Source organism: Eleutherodactylus coqui, chromosome 7 (assembly GCF_035609145.1).
Source record: "Eleutherodactylus coqui strain aEleCoq1 chromosome 7, aEleCoq1.hap1, whole genome shotgun sequence".
Classification (NCBI taxonomy): domain Eukaryota; kingdom Metazoa; phylum Chordata; class Amphibia; order Anura; family Eleutherodactylidae; genus Eleutherodactylus; species Eleutherodactylus coqui.
The window spans coordinates 120,887,075-120,913,198 of record NC_089843.1 but is presented as its reverse complement, the minus strand read 5'-3'; the positions used below and the strand labels follow the sequence as shown (position 1 = coordinate 120,913,198).

Here is a 26,124-nt window from a genome sequence, read left to right as displayed (position 1 = left end):
GCCAACAGTTCCTGTAAGAATGTACAAAGTAGACCAACATGACTATCACATATGAAGTGTTTTATAATATTCGATACCTATAGTAATCAAACTAACAGATTGCTACATATTAGAGTGTAAGCTCTCGCCTACGACCTGAAGGCTGCAAGTTCGATCCCCGCGTGATTCAGGTAGCCGGCTCAAGGTTGACTCAGCCTTCCATCCTTCCAAGGTCGGTAAAATGAGAACCCAGCTTGGTGGGGGGTAATAAGTAATAATTACCTGAAAGCGCTGCGGAATAAGTTGGCGCTATACAAATACCAAGATTTATTTTATTTATTTTATTTTATTATACATACATATGAAATGCACAGGAAAACATGGTATAACAAATATGTCTATGCATGTCCAAGTCCTACATCTGTACTGATCCTGCACAGTTATTTACAAATATATGCATCTATGCATCCACACTCAGGTATACTAGTTTGGCTGACATGAGATAATTTGCATACCTTTACCCATGTAGCACTGCATGAAAATAAGTCTTCATTCACCCACTGTGTCTCTTCAATGCATATCAGTACACCCTTCACCCCATCCCCTAAGCTGCATTTAAGGCATCTCGTCTGGCCAACCAGTACCCTATTCTTTAGTGATTAAGAACCCCCAAATAATCTTTCTACAGATGAGTCGCTCTTCTTTTCGGAGAAGTCTCGGAATTGGCTGCCATGAGCTAATTTGCATATTTAATGATTTATAAAATCCACATGTCATATACATTGCATTTATAATTTAAAACACATGAGCCCTTTAAAGTATGTATGTGCGGTATGGAAAACCAAATTAGCGATGTAAATATACATAATATATTCGTCGTCAGCATTCTTGTCTCTGCCATTTACATCTTGACTGGCTGTCAGTCCGTTGTGAGATTATGGGTACTTTTAGAATCAGGAAGGCACATAACCAGAAGAAGTGAGTAAGCAGAAACTCCATGACCTCTATAATTGTAATCATGCTTGCTCCACAGAACAGACCCAGCTGTCCACCAACCTCCGCTAAATAAAAAGAAACACACATCGGGAGAATCTGGTAAGACGGCTGTTAATTCTTGGATGTACAGATCATCTTATAGATTGTTTGACTACATCTTTCGAATTCTCTATATGTAATTTAATGTATAAAAATTAACATTGTAAAAATAGTTATTGTCACTAGATGTTTCTGTTGTAGGAGATACCATGAGGAGGGCATATAATTAGCAGGAAGTAAGTCAGTGTGTTGCTGAAGCCACATGAAAGGCAAAAGTACTCTGTTAGAATTTGGGGAAAAGAACTGTGTTGGAGGCATGGAGCAACTCCCAAGACAAAGGAGGAGCCTCCAAGGAGTCTGTAAAAAATGCTGCAGCAGCAGGGAAACATGCTAGTGGTGGAAGGATTAGACCAGGCTATAACTAAATCCCAGTGAGATGTGCTTGAGGAGATGGGATGCTAAGTTGCATGAGGACAATGTGATGACAGAAGGAAGGGGCTCCCTTTGCTACCTGATCGTAGGGGACCGAATGGTTGTCTGAGTATCCGGGTGTAATAGGCCGCCTGCAGACGGCCGGGTTGGATCCGGACCCGTGCCCCTGCACAGCCCTGCGGCTCACCTGCTCCCGGCGTCTTTTCTCTGCGAGACTGCGCAGAAATAGGACATGCCGCGATTAGTTTTCCGCGTGTGTCTTCACGCGGACACATCATGTCCGTCTGCATAGGATTGCATTATCTAATACAATCCTATGGCAGCAGGCACAGGCAGAAAGTCTGCAGGAAATCCCGACGTGGAATTTCCACCCGTGTGCAGGGGGCCATAGAATGCTGCTGGCAGCATAACTATAAAACAGAGGTGATCTGTCTAACCTTGTTTCTTGTTCACATGGGGGAGTGGCTTTATCTATTTTGGACCGGCACTCTTTCCAATTTGTCCTAGGCTGATTATAGTTGTAAGCTTTAAATAATACATGCTCCGATTTTATTTTGTAGGCCTAGGCCCAAACAGATGTGAGTCTGTCATCTAAAGATGTCACCTTTCCACTGGAAGATAGAATCTTATAAGGTAATCAAAATGTAAGTGAAGAACCTCATATGTATCTAGTACTGTGCAAATGTTTTAGGCAGGTGTGGAAAAATTGCTGCAAAGAAAGAATTTTTTCAAAAATAGAAGGTGTTTCATTGGCTACAAATTTATCCTGCAGCAGGACAACAATCACAAACATCCAGACAAAGTCATTAAGAACTATATTCAGTGTAAAGAAGAACAAGGAGCCCTGGAAGTGATGCTTTGGCCCCACAGAGCCCTGATCTCAGCATCATCCAGTCTGTCTGGCATTACATGAAGAGAAAAAAGATTTGAGCAAGTCTATATCCATAGAAGATCTGTGCTAAGTTCTCCAAGATTTTTGAAACAACTTTGCTGTCAAGTTCCTTTAAAAACTGTGTGCAAGTGTACCTACCTTGCTCCCCCTGAAAATAAGACACTGTCTTCTATAAATTTTTGTCCCAAAAGATGCACAGGGTCTTATTTTCAGAGCTGTCTTAATACTTACCTAGCAGGCGGCGTTCAGGTCCCTCACGCTGGGCTGTGGTGCTTCCGCAGGCTTCCGTTTGGTCCTCAGTGGTGAGCGAGCATTCTCTTCCAGGTACCGTGGGTGGAATACCCCGCCTCCAGCAAGAGAATGCTGAGCCAATCCCAGCTGGCGCTTGATTAGCCAATCACAGCCATTCAGTGAATAACATTATTGAATGGCTGTGATTGGCTCATTGAGCGCTGGCTGTGATTGGCTTAGGGTGCTCTCCTGAGCCAATCATAGCATTCTCTTGCTGGAGGTGGGGTATTCAACCCACATTATCAGGAAGATAATACTCTTTCAGGGCTGATGACGACAAGGAAGAAAGCCGGCGTGCATTAAGAGCAGTGAGAGGGACAGGGACGGTGCCTGCGTGGTGAGTATTTTTTTGATGTAGTGTAGCTAGGTCTTATTTTTGGGGGAGGGCTTATATTTCAAGCCCCCATCCCCCAAAATAAGGGTAGGGCGTATTATTGAGTTAGGTCTTATTTTCGTGGAAACACGGTAGAAGAATCAATGTGATTTGAAGGTAAAAGGCGGTCACACCAAATATTGATGCAATTTACATTTCTCATTAGTTTATTCACTTTGTATTTTGTTAATTGACAAAATAAACACTTCTATTTTTGAAAGCATTCCTGCCTAAAACGTTTGCACAGTACTCTATACATAGTAAATATAGTAGTAATGTAATTCATAGATTAAATGGCGGCATGCATTCTGGCGCTAGTAGTGTGTTGATACGACCTGCTTTGTTTGCATTTGCACCATAGTAACGAGTTCCGACATACACTTCTGTTACTTTGTTTTGGATGTTCTGTCTAACATTGTTTTCCATATTCTTCTTCCTGTGGCTTTCCCGGTGAGTTCACATTGCATAGCAACTACTTCCTGTCAGAATATCTATCACCCGAGTGACTTGATGATGCAGTAATCACCAGCCTACTAGTTCTCTCTGTTATCATCATCCATGCGAGTATATTGTTACTACAGAGAGATAAATCGTTTGCACAAGTGAAAGTTTTCTGGTTTCGCCTGTTTATACAGGCAGATAAATCGTTCGCAAATATGCTTGTATATCGATCAGTCCTTTACATTCACTACACCGGTGAGTGGGAATGACTAAACGATCTCTGTTCACAAGCAATGACGGCCGAACGAGTGAACAATTGTTTTTGTGTCTGCATAAAACGGACGACGAACCAGAAGTGAATTAATTCTCATTCGTCGTTTAATCGTTGGGGGTGCTTCCACTCAGTGATTATCGTAAAAATGTACACGAGCCAATGATTTTTTTGAACGATAGTTGTTCCATTTAACAGGTGATGGGTGATGAGGATCGCTAAACGGCCGGAGATATAGCAGACAGCACTCGAAAATTACAGTGCTGGAAAGCTGATATCTTTCAGCTGATGTACGCTGGCGGCTCCCATAGATTCCTATGAGAGCCGAACAAACGGGGGGGGGGAGGGGAGGAGGAAGTTTAGCTGTGTCCAGCGCTGTGAGCACATTACAGGTGCCTCAATTTAGGCATTAGAAGCCATGCTGAGGAGGGATTTCCACTCTGCGGCGTATACTGTATTACATACAGGCAGATATTTCTCCCCCTTCCTTTCCTCCCCCCTCCTCTCTGCTATGTAGCCGGCAAACATGAGAGCCTTCTCACTAATCAGCTGTTTTCTGGGCGCTGCTATGGAGCAGACCTGCTATCTTTAACACACTTTCGGCTCCATAGCAGGAGCCACCGGCCGCCTGTCCAACAGCTGATTACTGAGCTCCCTCCTGCTCCCCCGCCCCCAGCAATAAGCTGTTAGACAGTCGCTCAGCTCTCCTGCTGTTCCCTTGCCCCCAGAAATCAGCTGTTGGACAGCTGCTCTGCTCTCCAGCTCCCAGCAATCAGCTGTTGGGCAGGCCGCTCTGCTCTCCTGCTGCTTCCCTGCCCCCAGCAATCAGTCGCTCTGCTCTCCTGTGGTGCCGGCTTTGTATGTGAACGGCTGGCAGCAGTGAGAAGGATTTTCAATCCTTTTTAGCTGCCGGTCAGGTCCAATTTCAGCATGTTCGCTCTATAGGACGCACTGATATTTTCCCCCTACTTTGGAGCGAAAAACAGTATATACATACAGCTGCTTGTGTGAATGGGTAAGAAAGCGCTAATTTTGGCCACGACTCAAACGCAGCTTTTTTCTGTGCACGCATTTTTCGGCCACGATGTGACCAGTGTAAAGTCGCATTGCCCGTGTGAAAGAGGCCTTAGATAAATGCAGCTAGATTATTATGGGCCAAATGTATTATGAGGCTCAAGCCGCATAATACATTTTTGGCAACTTGTGTCACCCATATGCCTCCTCTTGAAATCCTAACAGCTGTCCTAGATTTACGCTATACCTTACGCCAGTGTAAATGATACACGGCTAGGGTGGCTAGGATTTGCACAAAATTTTTTTACTCCAGAATTCTGACACAAAAACTTTTATGAATTTTCCCCACAGAACGTGTATGCTTTGATACATAACAGTAAAATTATTTTTTTCTGGTTAACTTACAAAGGAGTTCACCCAATGTGAAAGCTTTCTGTTGCGTGGTTGTTTTGTAATTCATCTCCTGGTATTTAATGTCAATGTACACCAAATTATTCCTAAAATTAATTAAAAAAATAATCAATTGCATCCCCAGTACTAAAATAGCACAAAACTACTGCACTAAAAACAGTTTTGTGTGTTTTATAGTAATTGTATAATTGCTTTGTAATTATCTATTCATATTATGAAGTCAATTAAATTCCTAGTCAGAAGGGGTAACATCTCTCTTTAGGGAGAGCACCAAGAAGGTGAGTGGGGAGACTTGTAAGGCCATTCATGCTCCTCTAGGTAATATGCAAATAAGAAAGGTGGAACAATACCTCTACAGCGCCACCTATTGGATGGCAGTATTCCTTCAATTAATGCTTGACCCTTTAAACAGGTCTGTAGAGCAATGATTCGGAATTCAAAACCAAGCCAGATTCTACACACAGACAGCTGTCTTGGGGTTTTTGCTCCTCATCAGTTTGCAGTAAGATCCTGGCTAGTGAGAGGCCTGTGATGTGGGTCAGGAGGAGTAACATCTCTCCTTAGGGAGAGCACCAAGATGGTGAGTGAGGAGACTTATAAGGCCATCCATGCTCCGCCATCTTCCTTATTTTTAATTTACTAGTGGAACCCCAAAGAGCAGAGTTCATACTAAAATGTATCAGGATGTCAGAAAAGCTATTAAATAAATAGAAATTATAGGGTTCTACTAGCAAACATAAACTACACTCATTGTCAAAAAAATCAGGCACCTAGAAGTAGTTGCCAGAATTGAAAGAAGCCTTCTATGTGTGATTGTAATGTTGATATAAGTGATTACAATATCAGAGCAAATGGAGAATTTATTGTGGAAAAACTGAGCCCTTGAAGGGAGGCTCTAGTACCCTGTTGTACCGCCTCTAGCTTGTCATACAAGATGTGATACGGGGGGCATGGAGGCTCTAGTACCCTGTTGTACCGCCTCTAGCTTGGATACAAGATGTAATACGGGCAGGCATGGAGGCTCTAGTACCCTGTTGTACCGCCTCTAGCTTGTCATACAAGAGGTGATACGGGGGGCATGGAGGCTCTAGTACCCTGTTGTACCGCCTCTAGCTTGGATACAAGATGTGATACGGGCGGGCATGGAGGCTCTAGTACCATGTTGTACTGCCTCTAGCTTGGATACAAGATGTGATATGGCCAGGCATGGAGGCTCTAATACCTTATTGTACCGCCACTAGTTTGGATGTAAGATATGATACAGGCGGGAATGGAGGTATACAGGTACCACATAGTAGTCTGCGGCATATCACTCTACATTTGCTGTAACTGAACCTCTAGATCATGCAAACTCAAAGGCTGTCAAAGTTGGCATCCCAGATGGTCCCATACATAAATAAATCTGGTGCCCAGGTAGGTAACGGTAGTGTGACAATGTTGTGAAGACAGTCCTATGACCCCCTACTGTGTGCGGCAGAGCATAATCCTGCTGGAAAATGCCTCTTAGAAGCCGCCATGAGAGGAACACATGTGGCTGCAGGATGTCCTGAACTCATATATCCATTGGTCCCAACACCTCCTAACAGTCTGGTCAGAAAGGCCCAGGTGGCTGACAATTCGTGGATACAACCATCCTGCTTTTTGCTTTCCAATAATGCATTCCATCTCAAACTCTGTTAACTGGACGAAATCTTCTGGTTTGGGTCCAAGAGGCATCTTTAGTGGTCAACAAGCTCTACACAAGCAAAAAAAGAGGGCCTCTATACGCACAAGTAGCTTTTGGGGACCTTTTTACAGGTCAAGGGTGGAACCACTTTTAGGGCCTCAGGTGTCAAGACCATTCATCTAATTGTGCCACAACTCTAATCATTTGTATATCTGCCTATAACTACATGCCGAGTTTTGCAGAAAAACATCAACTCCTCCTTGTTTTTTTTTTTTTTTAAACAAAGAATGTACTACCAGTTAACCCCTTGAGTGGCACGCCCGGAAATTTTCCGGGACGAGCTCCACTGCTCATAGCAACATAGCCCAGAAGATTTCCGGGCTATGTATCACTATGGGAGCTGCAGAGCACAATGCCACAATCGGTGACAGTGTGCTCTGCCTGCACAGACCCACAGAGAACAAAGCAAGGGCTTTGAAAAACCAGCAGAAGATATTGCCGACATGCCGGAAATCTCCTGCACTGGTTTGTTTACAGGTTGCCATAGAGACCATCGGCTTGTCAGAAGCAAGCCGATGGTCTCTGTGGCAGGGAGAGCTGGTTGTTAGCTGTCAGAGGACAGCTAGGTACTAGCTCTTACAGCAGAGATCAGAGAAAACCTCCGATCTCTGCTGTGTTAACCCTTTACATCCTGCAGTCTATGTGACTGCAGCATGTAAAGGGCTGTCACTGCAGCATGTAAAGGGCTGTCACCATCGGACCCCCGGAATGTGATCAGGGGTCCTTATGGGTCCCTGTGGAAGTCCCCTAAAGGGACAAAAGAAAAAAAAAAAAGAAAAAAAAGTAAAAAAATTATAAAAACACTTGTCTCCCTTTACTTTGTAAAAAATCAAAAATATAATCACACATGTGGTATCCATGCATCGTAATGACCCAGAGAAGGAAGTTAATACATTATTTAACCCCTTAATGACATGGCCCCTTTTTTTCTTTTTTCCCCATTTCTTTTTTTCCTCCCCCCTGTTTAAAAAATCACAACATGTCCCGCAAAAAACAAGCCCTTGTATGGCCATGTCAATGGAAAAATGAAAAAGTTATGGCTCTTGAGACGCAACTGCAAAATTAGTTGAAATTCAATGATTAGACCATTTTAAAAAACCTGCCCTGGTGGGCACGACAGGGTGGTAGGAAACCTGCCACTCAAGGGGTTAAGGCTGTTTGTAATTTATTTTTGACTAAGGCTTTTATTGCCTAAATGTTCATAACAAAATTTCATCTTTTTAAAACAACATATCTGATATATTTTTTTGAAACTGGGGCTTTAATATAGTGCAGAATGACACCAGTACCTTATAATTATGCTATGTTTTATGTAAGTAAATATCGGTAACTCCCCTAGATATTGTTGGGAGTTACGGAGATAGTGCAACACAGTACTCGGGAACTGCAAGAGCAGTGTAGCTTGTTGTACTATACTGTTTCCATAACTCCCATTCACTTTTAACAATATTGATTGACAGTCCAACGTCAATCATTCAGAGTGAGTGGTCTGGACTGCCCAATTGACACATTGAGAGTGCCAAGAGCTGGACCTAAGAAGAGCCCATCCAGACTAATGGAGAAAAAAAACAGGAATAAAGTCACCAGGTCCGCAGCTGCAGCCAGCCCAGTGACAGATTCTCTTTAAAATAACACATTAGTGTCTGTGCATGGATTGAAATCTTCAGTTCATGTCTGGCTAATAAGACATTATTGATTTTGTTTTTATTGTTCCAGAATTAATAAAAATGTAATATTGTATAAAATGTATTATTGTCTCTTATTGTCATTAATGACAGTGTATAGAAGACATTTATGGGACCTCCTCTGAGGATGGTCCATTTTCTTATCTAGGAAATAGCTGTACAAAGCATTCTTTCCTCAGGTTACCATTCAAAATCAATAGACTGTTCATTAGAAAACGGAACCTGATGTTTGTCACTTGCTCTATATGATTTATGCTGCTTAAGTACTTAGTGATAGAACAATGTTTTATGCATTAAGGTGTTTGATGGGTTTCCTCTGTTTGAAGATAATAAAATCCCGGCTAGAGAGAATCCAAGGTCATCAATATTTCCTTGTAATCAATGAGTGAACATGAATAAATACCAGTACCAAGGTAACAACAGAAGAACTTTAAAGGGAACCTGTCTGCAGGACAGGTATGTACAGTGTACCCATGTATGTTTCATTCTGAAGTTTGACTTGAATGGTGTCCGAGTCATGACTCTCCTCATCCGCATCATGTAGAGTGACATAAACAGGTTGAGAGCTGTCACTCTAGGAGATGTGGGCGGGAAGAATCTGGCACAGCATGGGTCCATGACTCAAACACCCTTCCGCGTCAAACTTCAAAGTATGTTTATTATGAAATGCTGCAGCATTCTAGAATAAATAATACATGGATACATTGTACATACCCATCCCAGGTTCATGCTGCCAATGGTCCAGGCAGCATCAACTTCCCATTAATTTCCCTTTAATTTCGACTTGTGATCTGTCCATTTACCTCATGTATGAAGCATCTTTGTTAAGTTTAGTAGACAGATATTCAGCAGCGTTGTCACTTGGAAATGTTGAATATGAGAGTGTAGTAGGATAGTTTGTCTCTTCACAAGGAACCGGACATGTAGAACTGTATGTTCCTACACTACATAGCTCCTCCTTGTCAATGCGATCTGCAAACACAGAAACACCACATTCAGTATAGTCATTTATAGTTTAGAAGTAAAAGGTTAACCTTGGAACACCTAAAGTGAGTCTCTTGGACTCGTGCCATAATGTTTTTGAGAATTTGTGGTACTTCCTTTTAGCTTTGTGTAATATCCCCTTCACTATTCTTCCATCATGTTGTTCCACATTTAACACGATTTTGCATTTTCTTTCTGCATTAAGTATGAACCAGATTAATGCTATTACTTAATTTTGTTACATAGGCACCTACCATGAGTCTAACGGACTCACAAGCTATTTTCCGGGTCGCTTGTTCTTCCCGCCTTCGTGCTTTGCTGTGGGTGGCAGATAATGTTTCGCAGTGGTTCTGGTGGATCCCACCACAATTGTGAGATATGTTGAGCACCAGTCGCCAGATAGTAGTAGTCATAGAACAAGCGTGCATGTTCATAATTCTTCCCTTGCTGCTAGTGTTTCGGCATGTCAAAAACTAAAAAACGAAGTCACCAATTTTCTGTGCTGTGATAAGTAAGGGAAGATTTGAAGACCTAACGAACCCTTTGAGATTTTATGACAAATCGTCAAAAAGTGTTCGAAGGGCAAGAGACAAATTTGTGCCTTTCTGTGAAATATGGGACCAGATAAATCACAATTAGTGTAACATACTTGCTACAGTGCACTCTAGTGTTCTTTTGATTTGCTCCCAGTGTTAATTTAAAGATTTTTATTGGCTGGCCTGCAAATAGCAGAAGTCTCTCACCACTTGCAAGAGGATCCAGACGGTCTGACTGAGCTACTGTCACCACAAGCACGGAATACATTAATTAAACATTCTGAGAAGACAGAAAAAACTCTAGAAGATGCCATAACAAGTGTATAACAGCAATAGCTAGAAAATGAAACTTTTTAAAAATCATTCCAATTGAAACATTATATTTTGCATAATTTAAATTAGTATATAATTGTGCAACTACCCCTTTATAATGGTTTCCCCACTAGAAGTAGTGATGTCATTGCTGGAAAATATAGAACTAATATAGAACTAAATTTACGGCATTTCTACACGGTTTCTAAGTGCACCAACCACTGTTTCCTCCAAGTTGTGCACTCTGGAATTGATAGTGTTAACATTTCCATACTCTGCAGACAGGTAGAGCTGTGATTGGACTCATTAATCCTCACTAAACTGTTATTTTAACACTTTCCTTTCCAGAGCTTAGTGGGAACAGTGGCAGCAACAGGTAAGTCAAATCCTGGACTACTGACCTACAAGATATTCAGGAGAAAAAGAATCAGCCAATGTGAGCCTCTGGAGTCAAAATATAGTGTATGTCTGGTAACATAGAACTAACAGTAAGGCCTCATTCACATGAGCGATATGGCTGAAAATCGCATCAAGGAAGAATAGCCAAGATCGGGTTGCAAGATTAAATCGCGTTTTCTCGTCCAATCACACGGACGTATTGCGTGAAAAATACGCTGCAAGGCGGAATTCAGTCTGTTGGCAGAAATCCTCGAAATGAATTCTAATGCTTAAATAGAGCCAGTTGTCTTTTCCAAATGCCAGACACAGATCAACTCCCTCCCCCTCCCTTTTTTTCAGCACCCATAAGAGTCTATGGGAACCTTCCAGCGTTTTTCGACAAAAGATAGGTCAAGACCTATCTTTAACACAGCGTGAAAAATCGGCAACCGAAAAAGGTCACTGATTTGACATTTTGACGGTGCAATTTTTCACATGCCCGAAAATCACCCATGTGAATGCATTGGAATCCAATGGTTTACATTGTCACAATTTTAGCTCAATGTTTTATCATGGCAAAATAGCCACGTAAAAACGCTCATGTGGAAAAGGCCTCAGCATATATTTTCCTGAAATTTTTCTAATAAAAATACTTTTATGTTGTCTAGGAAACAAGGATAGACATAGTACAACCTGCAGATGAACAATAAAAGCAGGAAAACCATAAAGCCTCTCCTGCTCTCCCCTCCTCCCTGAAAGAAGAGTAATAACCAACTTTTTTAAAGATACATTCACAAGATAAGAAGCACAGAGATTTTATTTCCATTTTCTGTAGATAAAATCTGCATCTTATAGTCAGTGTCATCACTGTAGAGAGCTGTGCTGGTCATACATTTAGCAGTATCGCATGCTGCTTATTCACATGATTGATTGTCTATGTAATCAATGGATGGCCAAAGGAGAATCGGCTAATAGAGGGGGGTCCTCAGCAAAGATCAAAAACATCAAACATTTAGATTTTTTAGAAAAATCAAGCAGTGATTTCATCAATCATTACCTATGACTATCTTTTAGAACGTTACATATTTACACAATTGCTGCACTTGTTCTTCAAGTTAAAAAATGATGCTTCATATGGCGAGATGCTCTGTCCATTGTGTGCACATATACCGTAAGAATGTTGTAGTATGCAAACACATCTGATTGTCACTCCATGACTTACCAATTGCTGGGTATACACAGTTATAAAATTGTTGAAGATCACATTCTTCCCCAATGCCTACAAAGAAGCAAATGAACAAGCGCTCATCAGCAGTATCATGCATCAAATATTACAATGACAAATGATTTCAATAACTGTATGAGTTCCACTTCCCTTGTAGGACCCACTCACTAGCTTTGCGTTAAAATTCTAAATCTTTTGAGCAAGAACTGGCAGATTAATGAGGTTATATTGTATGAAAATTAAAAAAATAGTATTTATTTTCTAGAAACAACTGAATGGTGATAAGTACCAGGCACAGCTAATGGGCAAGAGTTGAGCTGCTACCGGGAACATAGTTGTACCATCATGCAACTCCTTTAATTCTTTTTTAAAGTTGAGACTATCAATAAGAAATGATAACATATGATACAGTCTGGCATTGATTTAGCTTTAATTTTTTTTTTAAGTTATATTGCTGGACCAAGCTTAAGCACTCTTGTGATACCACAGTAGCTGACCCAGTGGCAAACCCCAACAATAGAGGGCCTCTGTGCAGAAACTATATATGTGTTCCTGGCTTTCAAACTGTTAGTTGTATGACAATGGGGTGCTAGTTATAGACTACCACATTCCGGGCTCTCCAGACAATGCCGCACTGCTATATCAATCCACCATTATCGATGAGACATAAATAGACCCTTATATGTCATCCAATAGACACTAGGAACCCCCATTAACCACTGTGCTGAAATCCACAGTCATGTTACAGATTATTATTCTATTCAATATTTAAACATATATTAAAAGTCCTAATAGTTTCATTAAGACTATTACCTGGCAGCAGGAAGGGCAAACATCCACATTCAGCTTTTATATGAGCAGACTTGCATTCTTGAAGGCATCCATAAGTGCTGTAGACCTCATGATATGCCAGTTCTAAATGAGGATTACATTCACCCCAAGGATGTTCCTGAGTAATTGTCTAAAATTTGTATAAAGCAGATGATCTAATTTAGTGACATGAAAGGCGAAGGAGGCCTAAATTATATTTAAAAAGTCTAAGAAACTGAATACTGTGGTTGAAGGCCAACAATGTCATCATTTTTGGTTGTTTGGAGGAACAAAAACATGGCCATTTCTCTTATGATTTGAAAGCAAAGCACTTACTAATTAGTTTTCATTAGTTTCCATTAGCAAAGATGTCCAGAAATCATGGTTTCTGAGAATCTACTAAATGTCCGCAACCACATTATCAGTTCTCCGTTCAAGCAATTAAGGTATCTTTAATAACAGAAAAGAATTACGAAAGTAGTACTTTACTTTTATATTGTAAGGTCAATGGTCATATTTTTTGTGCCCCTGGACACTCCCATTAAAGATTAACATGCAGTAATAAATGCTGGCCATTCAAACAAATAGAACGACAAGTAGATTCTACCAGAACGGCTCTTTGTTTGCAGCTCTCTGCTTTGGCTAGTAAATAGATTATGTCCATATACCCTTATGGGCATATGTAAAGGGGATGTCTTAAAGCATACCTGTAATTTCTGGTGACTTTCAGAATGAGCTGTTGTATATGTACATGAAAATAACACTATTTCTGGCCATTATGTGACTTGTATATGGATTTATTTTACAAGTTTTCCCACTAGCAAGCTATTAAATCAGTTTTCCCTAAGCTAGTGAGTGGAAACTAACTGCTATGATGTCTCCCATGCACTTTACATAAAGAAGCTCAGAGGCAACAGCAGCATGGAGGCAATTGTACAGCAGTACATTGGTATCGCTATGATTCCAGCAGTGGGATGAGAAAAAACACTTAACCTTTTCCAATCCAATTTTGGATTCAGGATTTCCTAAAAGGTTTTCTCTTTTTGCTGTTATACAATGGTGGCATCTCCTGGCTAAAGCCAGTGTGTGCACCAGAGAGTCTTTGACAGTGGAGTGGCTTGCAATAGAAGGTAAGAATACCCCGTCGGATGTCTTCTGACATTAGAGCTGTACAAGCTTCAATCAGAATGTAGGAAGATGTCAGAAAGTGGATTGGAAAGGGTTAAAGTTGCAGCGCCATCTTTTGTGTATGTCTGCTTCTGTCTCCCTCCAGCAACTCCCACCCCTTCCCCTTTTCTCTACATTAACTATGTATAACCTGATCCCTCAGTGAGTCCATCTATCTAGTCTCTTAAGATATATTTTAGCAGTTCATTGAGAGTGAATGTGCAGTGCAGAAGGCAGAAGAGAGGAGAAGTGGCCCATAAATAGAAAAAGAGGTATTTTTCTTTAGCAAGATATCCTACAAGGTTTCTTACAGTTATTTATGCAAATTCGATTAAAAGTACAATGCCTATTTAAAGTGCATCTGTTGCTTATTTTTTTATGTAATCTGATTCTGCTTATGATATATTTCTTTGTGGAGATTCAAGTAAATTACATCTTTTACTTTTTCTAGTGTTGAAGTGTGTCATTCTTCAGTTACTTTCATGTCCTATCTGACAGATTAGAATAAGCATAGTAAGTCATGTGACATGATTGACCAATTAGCTGATTAAAAAAATAGGGATGGATAGGGCTGCAATCCTTCATAAATATTAATTTGCAGCCATATTGTTAAAATAAATAGGTAAAATTCAGAACAGCTGTAGGGTAAATTACTGGGAGGAAATCACAGTATATATTTATCATATGAGTCTATAATGCTCCAAAAGACACAGAAAGGGTGCATTTTGATGACAGATGCTCTTCAGCAAACAAACATTTTAATAAAGCAGGCATTAAAAATGTTTAGGACATTGAGACTATATGGTTTAAGAAATTAATGCTCAACTCCAGCAACACGCCTGTAGTCAACCTCCTCAAGGGGTAGATCAGATGCATGTCACTGGATGGACAGGGACCACGATCCAAAACACTTCAAAGTACAAAAATGCAGGTACCAGGCAGCTTTAGAAAGTGGTGCAGAATAAAACTCAACCCTATCCAGAAGAGTTACTTTATTGTATACAACTTCAGCATAAGGCAGCAACGTTTCGACCCAAAGCAACAATTGGTTCTTTGCTTTGGGTCAAAACGTTGCTACATTATTAGGCTGGAGACTATTTGGTTTCATGAACTGGAAGTGGATAATCCTTTGGCCCTTCACATAGGATACCTTTGTCGCAGTTTCCAAGGACAGATGGTCAAGAGAGCCAACAGAACTGTAATGCTGAGACAATGTGTCAAATGTCAAGTTATGCAATTAATGATAACATCTTCTATTAAAAAAGTCTTCTTCAATTTGATAATAAAGCGAATTACTTACTATTTTAATACATCCAAAAAACCTGAATTGGTTTTAGTCACAGCAGCCTTCTTTATAATTAAACTTGATAGCAACCAAGAGCTGTCTTAAAATATCTCAATCCCTAAGGGTCATCACTATATTCTACAAAGCTATGCTAATATCTGGAAGTTGACATTTATTGGCTTTATAGCCTGCTGGTGTTCAGTGGCGTCTGCTGTTTATTTTTAAAAACATAGTACATTATGTATGTAAATCTAATTAGAGGAATGACTATGCATGTAATTAGGAAACATCCTTGCTGTTAAATGGTTTGCTTCAATCATTCATTTGCATAATAAAATAGAACATCAGTGCCTCCAGTTCCTCTTCTATTAAATATGTAAGTACCTTGAGATGTCTTATAGAAGCATGTGCATGCATCCCTGCTGGACAGTATAGACTCAAGCCATCGAATCTGGGAGGAATCTTTGGAGAGTGGATCACAAATGTTATCCCAGCATCTACAAACCCCAGTGAGGGGTCATCAGTGAATTCTGCCTTGTTTAAAAGAACCATAAATAATCATAATCGTAAGATCATAAAATATACAATAGAGTTACAGCCAACATAAAAAGGTATACACCATATGTAATAAAGAACTTCCATGCTACCAGAAGGCTGTTGAATAGTTTAGTAAGTGCATATATAACATCTCCTGACGCGTTTAATATTATCAGGGCATGTATTTTCCCTCCAGAGTAACAGTAACAACCTCAAGAATGCTAGACATGCTTTGGTATAGCATACAGATGTAGCCAAATTTAATGCATTAAGATAACTTTATGTGTAACAGTGTGTTTACTCTTTCAAGTGCTTTTCAATGGCATTTGTTGTAATAATACAATTACTTTTTAACAACTTAAGGTAACATGTCACAAAATGTTACCACACAGCGAAGCCTGACAAAGGCCTCTTGTGTATGTGTTATGTAACTCAGCCTATTAGGTCCCACCTCATGCAGAATCTGATGTCCTCGGCGAATAGAATGCACTACATAAGTAAAGCAGTGTACTATCCTAGCAATCAAACAATCACATCCTTAAGTCCTCTTAAGGCCGAAATCAGACGGACATGCTCCTCACATAAGCGGAAAACGCCTGAACGGGCAAAGTGTCATATACGCAGCACCTTTACAGTGTTCAGTGATGATGGGACCGCAATGCTTTCTAATTGCTTTCAATGGGGTCAGCGCTGCTGCCGCCCCATTGAGAACAATGGGATTAAGGCAACCCCTGCAGGGATTTTCGGGGAAGGGCTTCAAATATAAGCCCTTCCCTGAAAATAAGCCCTAGCTTCTGGAAAAAAATGCATCACCTAGCAGCGCTGTCGGGGCTCCAGGCGCGTCTTCTCCCTGGCACTCTTCTGTATCATTTCTTCTGGCTGGGGATTTAAAAATCCCTGCCTCCTGGAAGCCCTGACTCTGACTGGCTAAATGCAGGGACCAATCACAGCCATTCAATGATTGAATGGCTGTGATTGGACCCTGCGCTCAGACAATGAATGTGGTGAAGGGAGAAAGCTACAGTTGGACACATCTGGAAGTAATTTATCTCCCAAGAACAAAATGATCGGGTATAAAAATCCAACTGCCCGATCTTTATTTGCCATCAAGGGGAAAGGAGGGGGGGGGGGGGGAATTTGTGAGACTCTCGTACATATTAAATCATAAATGCTAAAGACAAGGCTGAGAGACGAATCTGGCCTGCCACCTCATTTTATGTGGCCCGCTGGTCGTGCAGCAGCCTAACAGGCATTCCACTCATCCAGCCTGCAGCTCCACTCCAGCGGCAATGCAATGTCTGTGATTGCTTTCCTCTCTGCCCAGCATCTACGCGTGCCATCCTGTATGCAGCACAGATGCCGAAGGTAGCGGTCAATGGTCACAGACTCAGTACTGCAGCTCCCGGACTGGAGCTGCAGGTTGGGTGAGTGGAATGCCTTTAGGGATGCTGCCTGGCCAGAGTCCAATAGGAGGCACTATTAATACTGAACCCACTATTAAGGGCACTATTACTACAGGGGCCACCAATATAGGGGCCCCCATGGGGGGTCATGATTACTACTGAGGCCACTATGTGGGGATCACTACCGGGGCACCCTATTACTACTGGAGCCACTATGGGGGCACTATTGCTTCTGGGTCCATTATGGAGGGCACTATTACTATACAGTCTTACACTTACAATAAGCCCTTTGAAGACAACCATAAGGCTGATGTGGCCCCCCATGAAAATAAGCTTGACACCCCTGAATTAGATGATTGTCTGGTCCCACTGAAATTGGTGGGTTCAGCGCATCTGATCTGATGTATTTGGCCACCTTTACATATTTAATACAGCACCATATGACCATAATATTATCTCAAGAGTTAATTTATGTACGCATAACTCACTAGGCTATAGTTAGTTTGCATGATCTCAGCAGAGGAGGTTATCTCCTGGGTCAGTTTTTCTTTAGGAATTCATGTGTCATGTTATCCTTGGCAATGGACCATGTTAATCTTTTCTGTATTGTTCCAATTTTAGTCTACTTGTTACATGGCCAAAGCTGAGTATAATCTACACAAACTAGGAGAAAGGGATCACTAGATGATGCCATGATATTAGTCACTGAGATGGTAACTTTAAGTGGAGTTTTACACAACTTCTTTATATTATTACTGTCCAAAGATGAACCTATATACTTTAATGGACTTTTCTTATTTACTTTGATGTCCAGAGAACAAACTGAGAGGGTTAAATGAGTTTTTCAAGAATTAATTAAGATGGCCAGAGAGCAGATAACTGTGTGAACTAAGAGCAAAAAAAACATTGGTCATTTTTTAGATACCCTGTTGCTCCATTACCATAAGCACCTACAGCAGTCACATGCTGTTCATCGCTCATGTGACCACCGCAGCCAATCACTGGCCTCGGTGGTTATGTGCCTTCATCATGCCCATGATTGCTGCATCCCCCCAGGACCAGAGTGATGCTTCTGGAGTGGTGGGTCATTTTAATGGTGAGTCATGTTTCTTTCTTAGCTGTACACAGCTATCTGCCCTCAGGGCATTTTTCATCTCTGAAGACCCCTTTAATGTGCAATATTAGACCTTTGTATAAAAATGATTATCTTCAATTACTAATGGTCATTTCAATACCTGTTTTATATCTAAGAGTACACTTAATCCTCTTCCAGAGGTACTGACTCTTTTATGTGATTTAGAGGAATAAAGATTGAATGTATAACAATTTCCATATTCTGTAAAAACATGTTCGAAGTCCTTAAAGAAAAAAATGGAAAAACTTGTTTAAACATAAAGGAAAAATACAGGATTTCATTTCACAAACACGTTTTAACTGAAATCAAAGTTTCAAACCGTACTGCTTGATTTTTGCCGAATACAGTTTTTTTTCTAATTATGTTTAGCTATGCAAATATATACAGAGAGAGTAGAGTATGCACAAGAAAAGGGGAACTCCTGATGTTGGTATCCCAAGTATTAAAGATGCAACAGTGTTTGATTTAACCCTCTCCAATCCACTGCCTGACGTCTGAAGACATTATGATTTAAGACTGTACAGCTCCGATGTTGGAAGACGTCCGTTGGGGTTCTCTTACTGTATATTGCCAGCCTCTCTGCTGTCAGAGCCTATCCAACATGTCACCTCATACAGTACTGGCTTTAGCCAGCAGATAGCACCGGTGTATAACAGCAGAAAAAGAGTAAGCCCCCTAGGAAAACCAGGATACAAATTGGATTGGAAAGGGTTAAAAAGATACCATCCTTTATTACACATATATAAACTAGATACAGCTATGCAGACAATGCGTTTCCTGCGGGTACTGGGTGCTTCATTATATCCAATCTTCTGTCAATAATCCTGTACTTTTATAGATATGACATATCAGTAATTGTGGGTAGCTTTGTTCTTAACCTCTTAAGAACCAGGGTGTTTTGGTTCGAAAGAACCAGACACTTTTTAGGGATTTTACCCATGTGTTGGATTTATGGCCCTATTTCATTTTATTGCAGCTACCAAAAGTCCTATGGAAAGAGAAGACCACTTCAGCCAGGCTTCTGTTTCTGTAACTCTCATTGAAGTGAATAGGAACTATGCAAACAGTGTAGCATGCATTGCTATGCAATTTCCATAGCTCCCATTCACTTTAATGAGATCTAAGGTAACAGCATTCAGCTGAAGCACTTGGCTTTTTCCCGAGGTGGTCAGGAAAGGGCAGCAGGTTTTCCCATCTTGGTCATGAAAAGCGAAGATGGGAACACCCCTTGAAAGTATTTTTCAAGGCGCCAGCTTGCTGTTCAAAAGTATCCTCATCCATGCAGTTCTTACAAATTTGTCTAAACTGACAATAATAGATGTTCTCCTTGCACTTCTGATATGGTAAGCGTTCAGTGCTGGCAGATTTGGATTCATTAATGAAAGCGCTAGAGAATTGTCTTATAACTAATCAGCTAAGGTGCAAAGCTGCTTGACAAAACACCTGAAAGGACTCCTATTGATCTGAATGTAGCACCACTCACTATGAACTGTGGCATAAATGAATTAAGATGTCCCCTGTCCTATGCAAACTGGAGTAAGACGCCACCTATTTTTAACCTGATGAAGTACCTGGAATGGGTGGAAAACACGTTGTCTACTTAGCTATAGCTAGTTTCCTTTTGGCCTCAAGCACCATCCATATCCATACAGGTCATGCCAGATCCTAATATGTTCTAGATCTCTACTGAAATAGGAGGGCAGTTCAATCTAACAATAGATTACATACTGGATTTTTCATTGGCCACTTTACTAACCACTTAGATTTCTTTGGAATGAACCATTTAACCTTTTTTACACTTAACGTGAGAAATTCAGTTGAAATGCCCTGTAGATAACATCCGAATCAAAATTCGCATCGGTGTTCAATTTGATATGGAATTTGAAATTCACAATTCTTAGTTATCACTGATAAATAATCTTTGGCATATTATTAACTATGTGTAGTAATTAACTTTATGTGCTTTCTTCTTATAAATAAGAGCAATTTTACCTCTGGGTAGCATGGAATACCAAAAAAGTCACACTTTAATAACGTGCTGTTGTTGAGATAAAATCCATATTTTTTGGTGAAGTTTTTAATGCTGAAATTTTGGTTTATCTGCATAAAATCAATCATATCTTGTACATTTTCAGAAGGTTTCCTAGAATTTGAAAAATGAAGAACGGCAGACACGAGGTTCCACAAGAAAAATGCAACACTCAGATTGTTAACAGCATTTGTTTGGTACCTAAAAATCAAGAAGATACATGTATAAATGATTGCATACCTATAACAAGTGTTCCAAGATGAGTCAAATCAACAATGGTTAGTAGGTAATATTTACCCCGGTTTAGCATGAAGATTCTCAGGTACTCAGGCTGACAATCAAACGGCTTAAATAGCAACAACAAGGTAGAAAATCTGGCTCCTTAAAAACAATTCTTTTATTCCAGAAAATTCATAAAATTAAAAATAGTAGGTACTGTATAACATCATGTCTACGGCCAGACATGTTTCTAAAAGACACTTCTTTCTTGATCATAGCTGTGATTGAGAAAGAAGTGTCTTTCGAAACACGTCTTAGTGTAGACATAGTGTTACACGGTACCCAGCATTTGTAATTTTATGCATTTTCTGGAATAAAAGAAGATGAAAGTATTGTTTTTATGGAGCCAGCTTTTCTCCTTTGTGGTTAGTATGTATACATGACCTGCTCCACTTGACCAAAAAGTCAAGAATGATTGGATCGCTAGTTTTACATGAGAAAGTTCACAATGTTCCAAAATATTTAAAGAAATTATAAAAATGTGTAGAATTGACACTTTCGGCTCTCAAAAATACCAATGGAGGTATGCTTCAATTGAACAATATGACATAAGATGGATTGGCACATCACAATCTTTTTCTCATGTAAAGTAATCTATATGAAGTTGAAGATAGAAGGAGGTATAGTATAAGGCCATACATTACTGCATAATATGGTCATGTGCCTTGAGCTTATATACTATCATTCTTTAAATCTCAATGCTCCACCCAAGAACCCATGCATAATAATGCACACACATGCCTCTAAGGCAAACCTACTGACTCTCTATGCCTCCAACTTCACATGAAGACATACAGAGGTATATCTTTATCTGCTGGATTTCCTGTGAATCTGACAGAAACATTTTTTGCCACATTCCATCTGATTTTTTATTCCAGAACTGTTCACTCCTAGAGGCATATGATACCCCACAAAACTCCATACCATGGCACACTGAGTCCCTGTGGCTCTGTCTTTAGATTAGAGCACGCAATGTACTACACTTCCTGCACATGGCTCTGCAATGTCACGGGTAGCTCCAGGACTGAATCTAGGAATTGATTTTCACGCACGTGTTTTGTTTGAGTCCAAGATGGGCAGAACTCGCACAAAAAAAGAACCCCTTCAATTGATTGGGTTAATTCACACATGCGACTTTTCACTTGGACCAATAGTCCAAGTTTGAAAAATCGTTGCATGTCCTATTTTTGTGTAATTCTTGTTTAAGAATTTCATGGAAAATGGTCAGTTTTTCATGCACTCACCCGTGTGAATACAGCCTTAAAGATATAGTAAGTGTAGTAGAGTAACGCCTTGTTGGTAACAATTAGGGTCAGATTATGGTAGAGGAATTACTGTATATACAGAACAACTAGTCATATATAGAGTTTGTCTTAAAGGGGTTATGCCAAGATTTAAAGTTATGCTCTGTCCACAGGATAGGGGATAACTATCTCATCAGTGAGGGTCTGACTGTTAGGATCACCACTGATTATGAGATACGGCTTCTTTGTCTCTGCATATGAAAGGAACAGTGATCAAGCATGCATATTGCTGCTCTATTCATCTCAGTAGGACTGTTGGAGATAGTTAAGTTCAGATTAGATATTAGAAAAAGATTTTTGACAGTGAGGGTGATGAATGAGTGGAACAGGTTACCTTGGGAGGTGGTGAGTTCTCCTTCAATGGAAGCCTTCAAACAAAGGCTGGACAGACATCTGCCTGGACAGATTTAGTGATCCTGCAATGAGCAGGGGGTTGGACCAGATGACCCTGGAGGTCCCTTCCAACTCTACTATTGAATGATTCCAACAGTCCCACTGAAATTAATGGAGTGGCAGTATGCATGCTTGACTGCAAGCTGCTTTTATATGGGTGCGAGGAAGGACACAGGATCCCACCCTTCTCATTACTGAGGGGGTTCCATTGGTCAGACCCCCACCAATCAGGTAGTTATACCTTATCCTGTGGTTAGCAACGACTTTAAATTTAATTGAACTGTAATTCTATTTCAAATAGAGGACAAATGGGAACTTTTTTTCGTATGAGCATTCCATACAAACGGCCCAAAGTATTCATCATACTAGAATGTATTTATATGTGTTATATCCATGCATGCTTAGATCTTCAAGAATGATAAAGGATGCTAAATACAAATCAATGCTTCTATTTGGACCACTTGTAAGTAAAGAGTTCCCAGGTTCTGTCTGTGCAACATTCATACCATCAGAAATCATTTCTATGACGGGCTAGTAAAATGGGTAGAACGTATCCGTAACAATTATTACATTGATGTATATAAAATGATATAGTTACCTGTTTAAATTACAAAATGTCACGGAAGGAAATTCAATCTTATCCACATATTGGACAGTTACTGAAGTGGTTGTGGCCCAGCTGAAATAATTGACAACTCGTATATAGACCTGTGAAAAGGCTGTAAGGACAAAAAAAAAGACCACAACACCCCAAAGCAGTCTACGGACGTGGCCACTTGCTCCAGTAGTATTTTTTTCTACAAGGTTATGCAATCCATGGAAGGAGGTGGAAACTGCAAACTCATGGTTATATTTCCGCCGTTCTTCTACACATGGAGCCGTATGCCTTGTAACAAAGGAATTTATTTTACACCAGAAGGCTAGAAGAAAATTGACAATTATTATTGTAAATTGAGTCATGTTGAGTTGTATCAGTAGAAATGTTACTCAGATCCTACACTCAGTAATAATTATGACATACAACTTTTAAGCCAAGTATTTTAGCAATTACAATATAAGTTTGATATATCCTTGGGATCATGTACACCGCTCTATTACCGCTCTGTGCAGCACTGAACTTGGGTTCACTGAGCCCACCAGAGAAAATGATGCTGGGTACCCACATCTATGCAGAAATGTGCACATCCAGTTTTAATTACATCATAATGTTTGTTATTATTAGATATCAGCAATATGTGTTCTTAGAAGGAGCTGGTCCAATACATAGAGCCAAGGATGGGATCAAATCCCATCCTGTGAGATCAAGGACACATTTCTCAAACCATTTCCCATTACAGGAGCATTTCACTCTGGAAGCATACAGTGTCCCACATCGCACTATACCATGGCTGTGCCGTGTGCGTGAGCCATCTGACAGATTCAGGAACTCACTCTTAAAGTCATAGTAAGACAAGTTGACAACACTTATGGTGAAACTGTGATATAGGTATAGTCTATGAACTATATGCAGAGTAATCAGTCATATACAGTTCACTTTCATTATTTTAAAAAGTATTTTAAAGGAGTGGCATATGGAAACTTTGGTATGTGTACATGCCATGTACAGGACTCCAACAACTTATCATACTCTGATCTCACACCCTGCTCTTGGCAATAAATATTGCCCTCATGCACAGAGGTGTAATATGGCTGTGCCCTTAGTCTGTTGTAACAATGTAACATCTGAGTCATTTGTGGTTATAGTTTATGCAAATGGATCCTACCAACAAAAGCTTTTTACTGCACTTGTTTCAATCCAACATTAAGATTTTGGTAAAGATATTTATTTGTCCTACTGTAAAATTACATATAATCCCCACACCTGGAGCATATTTAAAGGGGCTGCCCATAAATCTAAATAGTTTTTGTATTTACACTTCTTAAAAAGATGTTTCTACCCCAACATATTTCAAGACGGATGTTAGGATAGCACCACCAGCTGGTTTGATAGAAGAGCCGTTGTGTCTGGTAAATACTCCAAGGTGGTCACACATACTCAGTAACACTGTGTCCTCTCTTATTCAACATCTCTTCTGACATCAGAGAAGAATGGAGGCACTAGCGCCACAGTGCTTTCAAGTAATTTTTATTTATTTATTGTATTTATTTACCCAGCAAGCTGGGTACTCATTTTACCAACCACAGCTGGGTCAACCTTGAGACAACTATCTGAACCATGTGGGGATTGAACCTGCAACCTTCAGGTCGTGAGCGAGAGCTTAGGACTGCATACTGCTGCCTTAACACGCTGCGTCACACAAGGCCACTGCAGCAACTTCAGAAGTAGCTGCTCAGCACAGCAGAGATCCCTGCACGTACCCGGGAGAGCAGAGGGAGAAGGAAGACTGAACAAGTGTAACAATTACTGAGATGAACCCAGAATAGAAACAGCAGGTGGCACTATTCTAACATCAGTCCTGGAATATCTGGGGATAGAAACTTTGTCTTTAATTATGAGAAAATACAAAAAATAGTAATAATTATGGGCTGTATTTAACTATAAACAATATTTTTTTTGCAGGGCAACCCTTTTAATGTAAGACACGTTATTCTCCTCTCCGATATATATTCGGATGAGGATGTTCATTCAAAAGATGCAAAGAAAAATCATTATTAAAACATTATGTAGTAGGCAAATAAGCCCTAAAAGTAGAAATGTGTGGTTTCAACTACCTTTAAAAACATCACCATTGAAAACAGTACAAAAGTAATAGTACTAATTTATAGTGAAGTCTGCTATTCACTGTATTGACATGCTAAATGTAGAAGAGCTCCAGTTATGCATCCTGGTATATTCATATATTTTTGTAATAAAACATAGACCTGGCACAATCACTTCATGAATACAATGTAAAATCTAGCAAGCAGGGTACGTACCACTTTCATCAGGAACATTCGGTTTGTTGGGTTGTTCCATTTCGCAGAAAAGAAAATGATGAGTCCCTGTAATATGTGAGTATAGGTGTAGATTTTATGGGAAGTCTAGGGAGGGTCGAGAAATTATTACCTGTGCATAACCCAGTTGTTAACCTGCCTATGTTGCTAAAGTGCACCTCACATCCTAATAGTGCAGGCCTAATAACACTAATGTGAGGGCAATAAAATGCTCTGCTGTGTATAAGTGTGATCAATAAGATACAGCAGTGGTTCCTACATTAAAGTACTGTATACAAGCAAGCACTGGGGCTGCCATACATGAACAGCCAAGAAAACCTTGCAATGCTAGTCCCTTATGCAGCTGCCAGTTTTGGCCTTTGACGATGTGATTTTTTTTTTCCTTTTTTTTCATCCTCGCTTTCGGAGTGCCATAACTTTTTTTCTTTAACTTTTCTACTGTCATATGAAGAATTGTTCTTTGTGGGACAAGTTGTATTGTTGTTCTAAGAAGAAATAGAAAAAAAAAAACAGTCTTTTTTTTTTTTGGTGTTCACTAGAGATGAGCGAACGTACTCGTCCGAGCTTGATACTCGTTCGAGTATTAGCGTGTTCCAGATGCTCGTTACTCGTAACGAGTACCACGCGATGTTCGGGTTACTTTCACTTTCATCTCTGAGACGTTAGCGCGCTTTTCTGGCCAATTGAAAGACAGGGAAGGCATTACAACTTCCCCCTGCGACGTTCAAGCCCTATACCACCCCCCTGCAGTGAGTGGCTGGCGAGATCAGGTGTCACCCAAGTATAAAAATCGGCCCCTCCCGCGGCTCGCCTCAGATGCATTGTGAGATAGCTGAGGGACAGTGGTATCGTGTTGGAGCTGC

At 40.3% G+C, this 26,124-nt stretch overlaps 1 protein-coding gene across 1 annotated transcript; it reads right to left on the bottom strand.

The window, feature by feature from the left end:
- Window positions 1-796: 796 nt before the first annotated feature.
- On the bottom strand, window positions 797-25,283 carry ASIC5 (acid sensing ion channel subunit family member 5). The gene is made up of 10 exons (XM_066574812.1): window positions 25,244-25,283; window positions 22,926-23,247; window positions 20,315-20,552; window positions 18,423-18,545; window positions 15,632-15,781; window positions 12,799-12,946; window positions 11,983-12,039; window positions 9,354-9,522; window positions 5,134-5,225; window positions 797-1,040 (listed from the first exon to the last, which is right to left on the bottom strand). Exons 1-10 carry the CDS (start codon window positions 25,281-25,283, stop codon window positions 859-861), a joined length of 1,521 nt encoding a protein of 506 aa, XP_066430909.1. The 3' UTR covers window positions 797-858.
- Window positions 25,284-26,124: the final 841 nt, after the last annotated feature.

Bases quoted from the DNA above. Each gene is read 5' to 3' on its own strand.
- ASIC5 (XM_066574812.1), bottom strand. From the start codon at position 25,283: ATGGAACAACCCAACAAACCGAATGTTCCTGATGAAAGTG. The intron at 12,947-15,631 runs GTACTTACATAT...TACAAATTTTAG, and splicing joins CTTCTATAAGACATCTCAAG to ACAATTACTCAGGAACATCC. The intron at 1,041-5,133 runs GTAAGTTAACCA...CTTTTTATTTAG, and splicing joins CACATTGGGTGAACTCCTTT to CGGAGGTTGGTGGACAGCTG.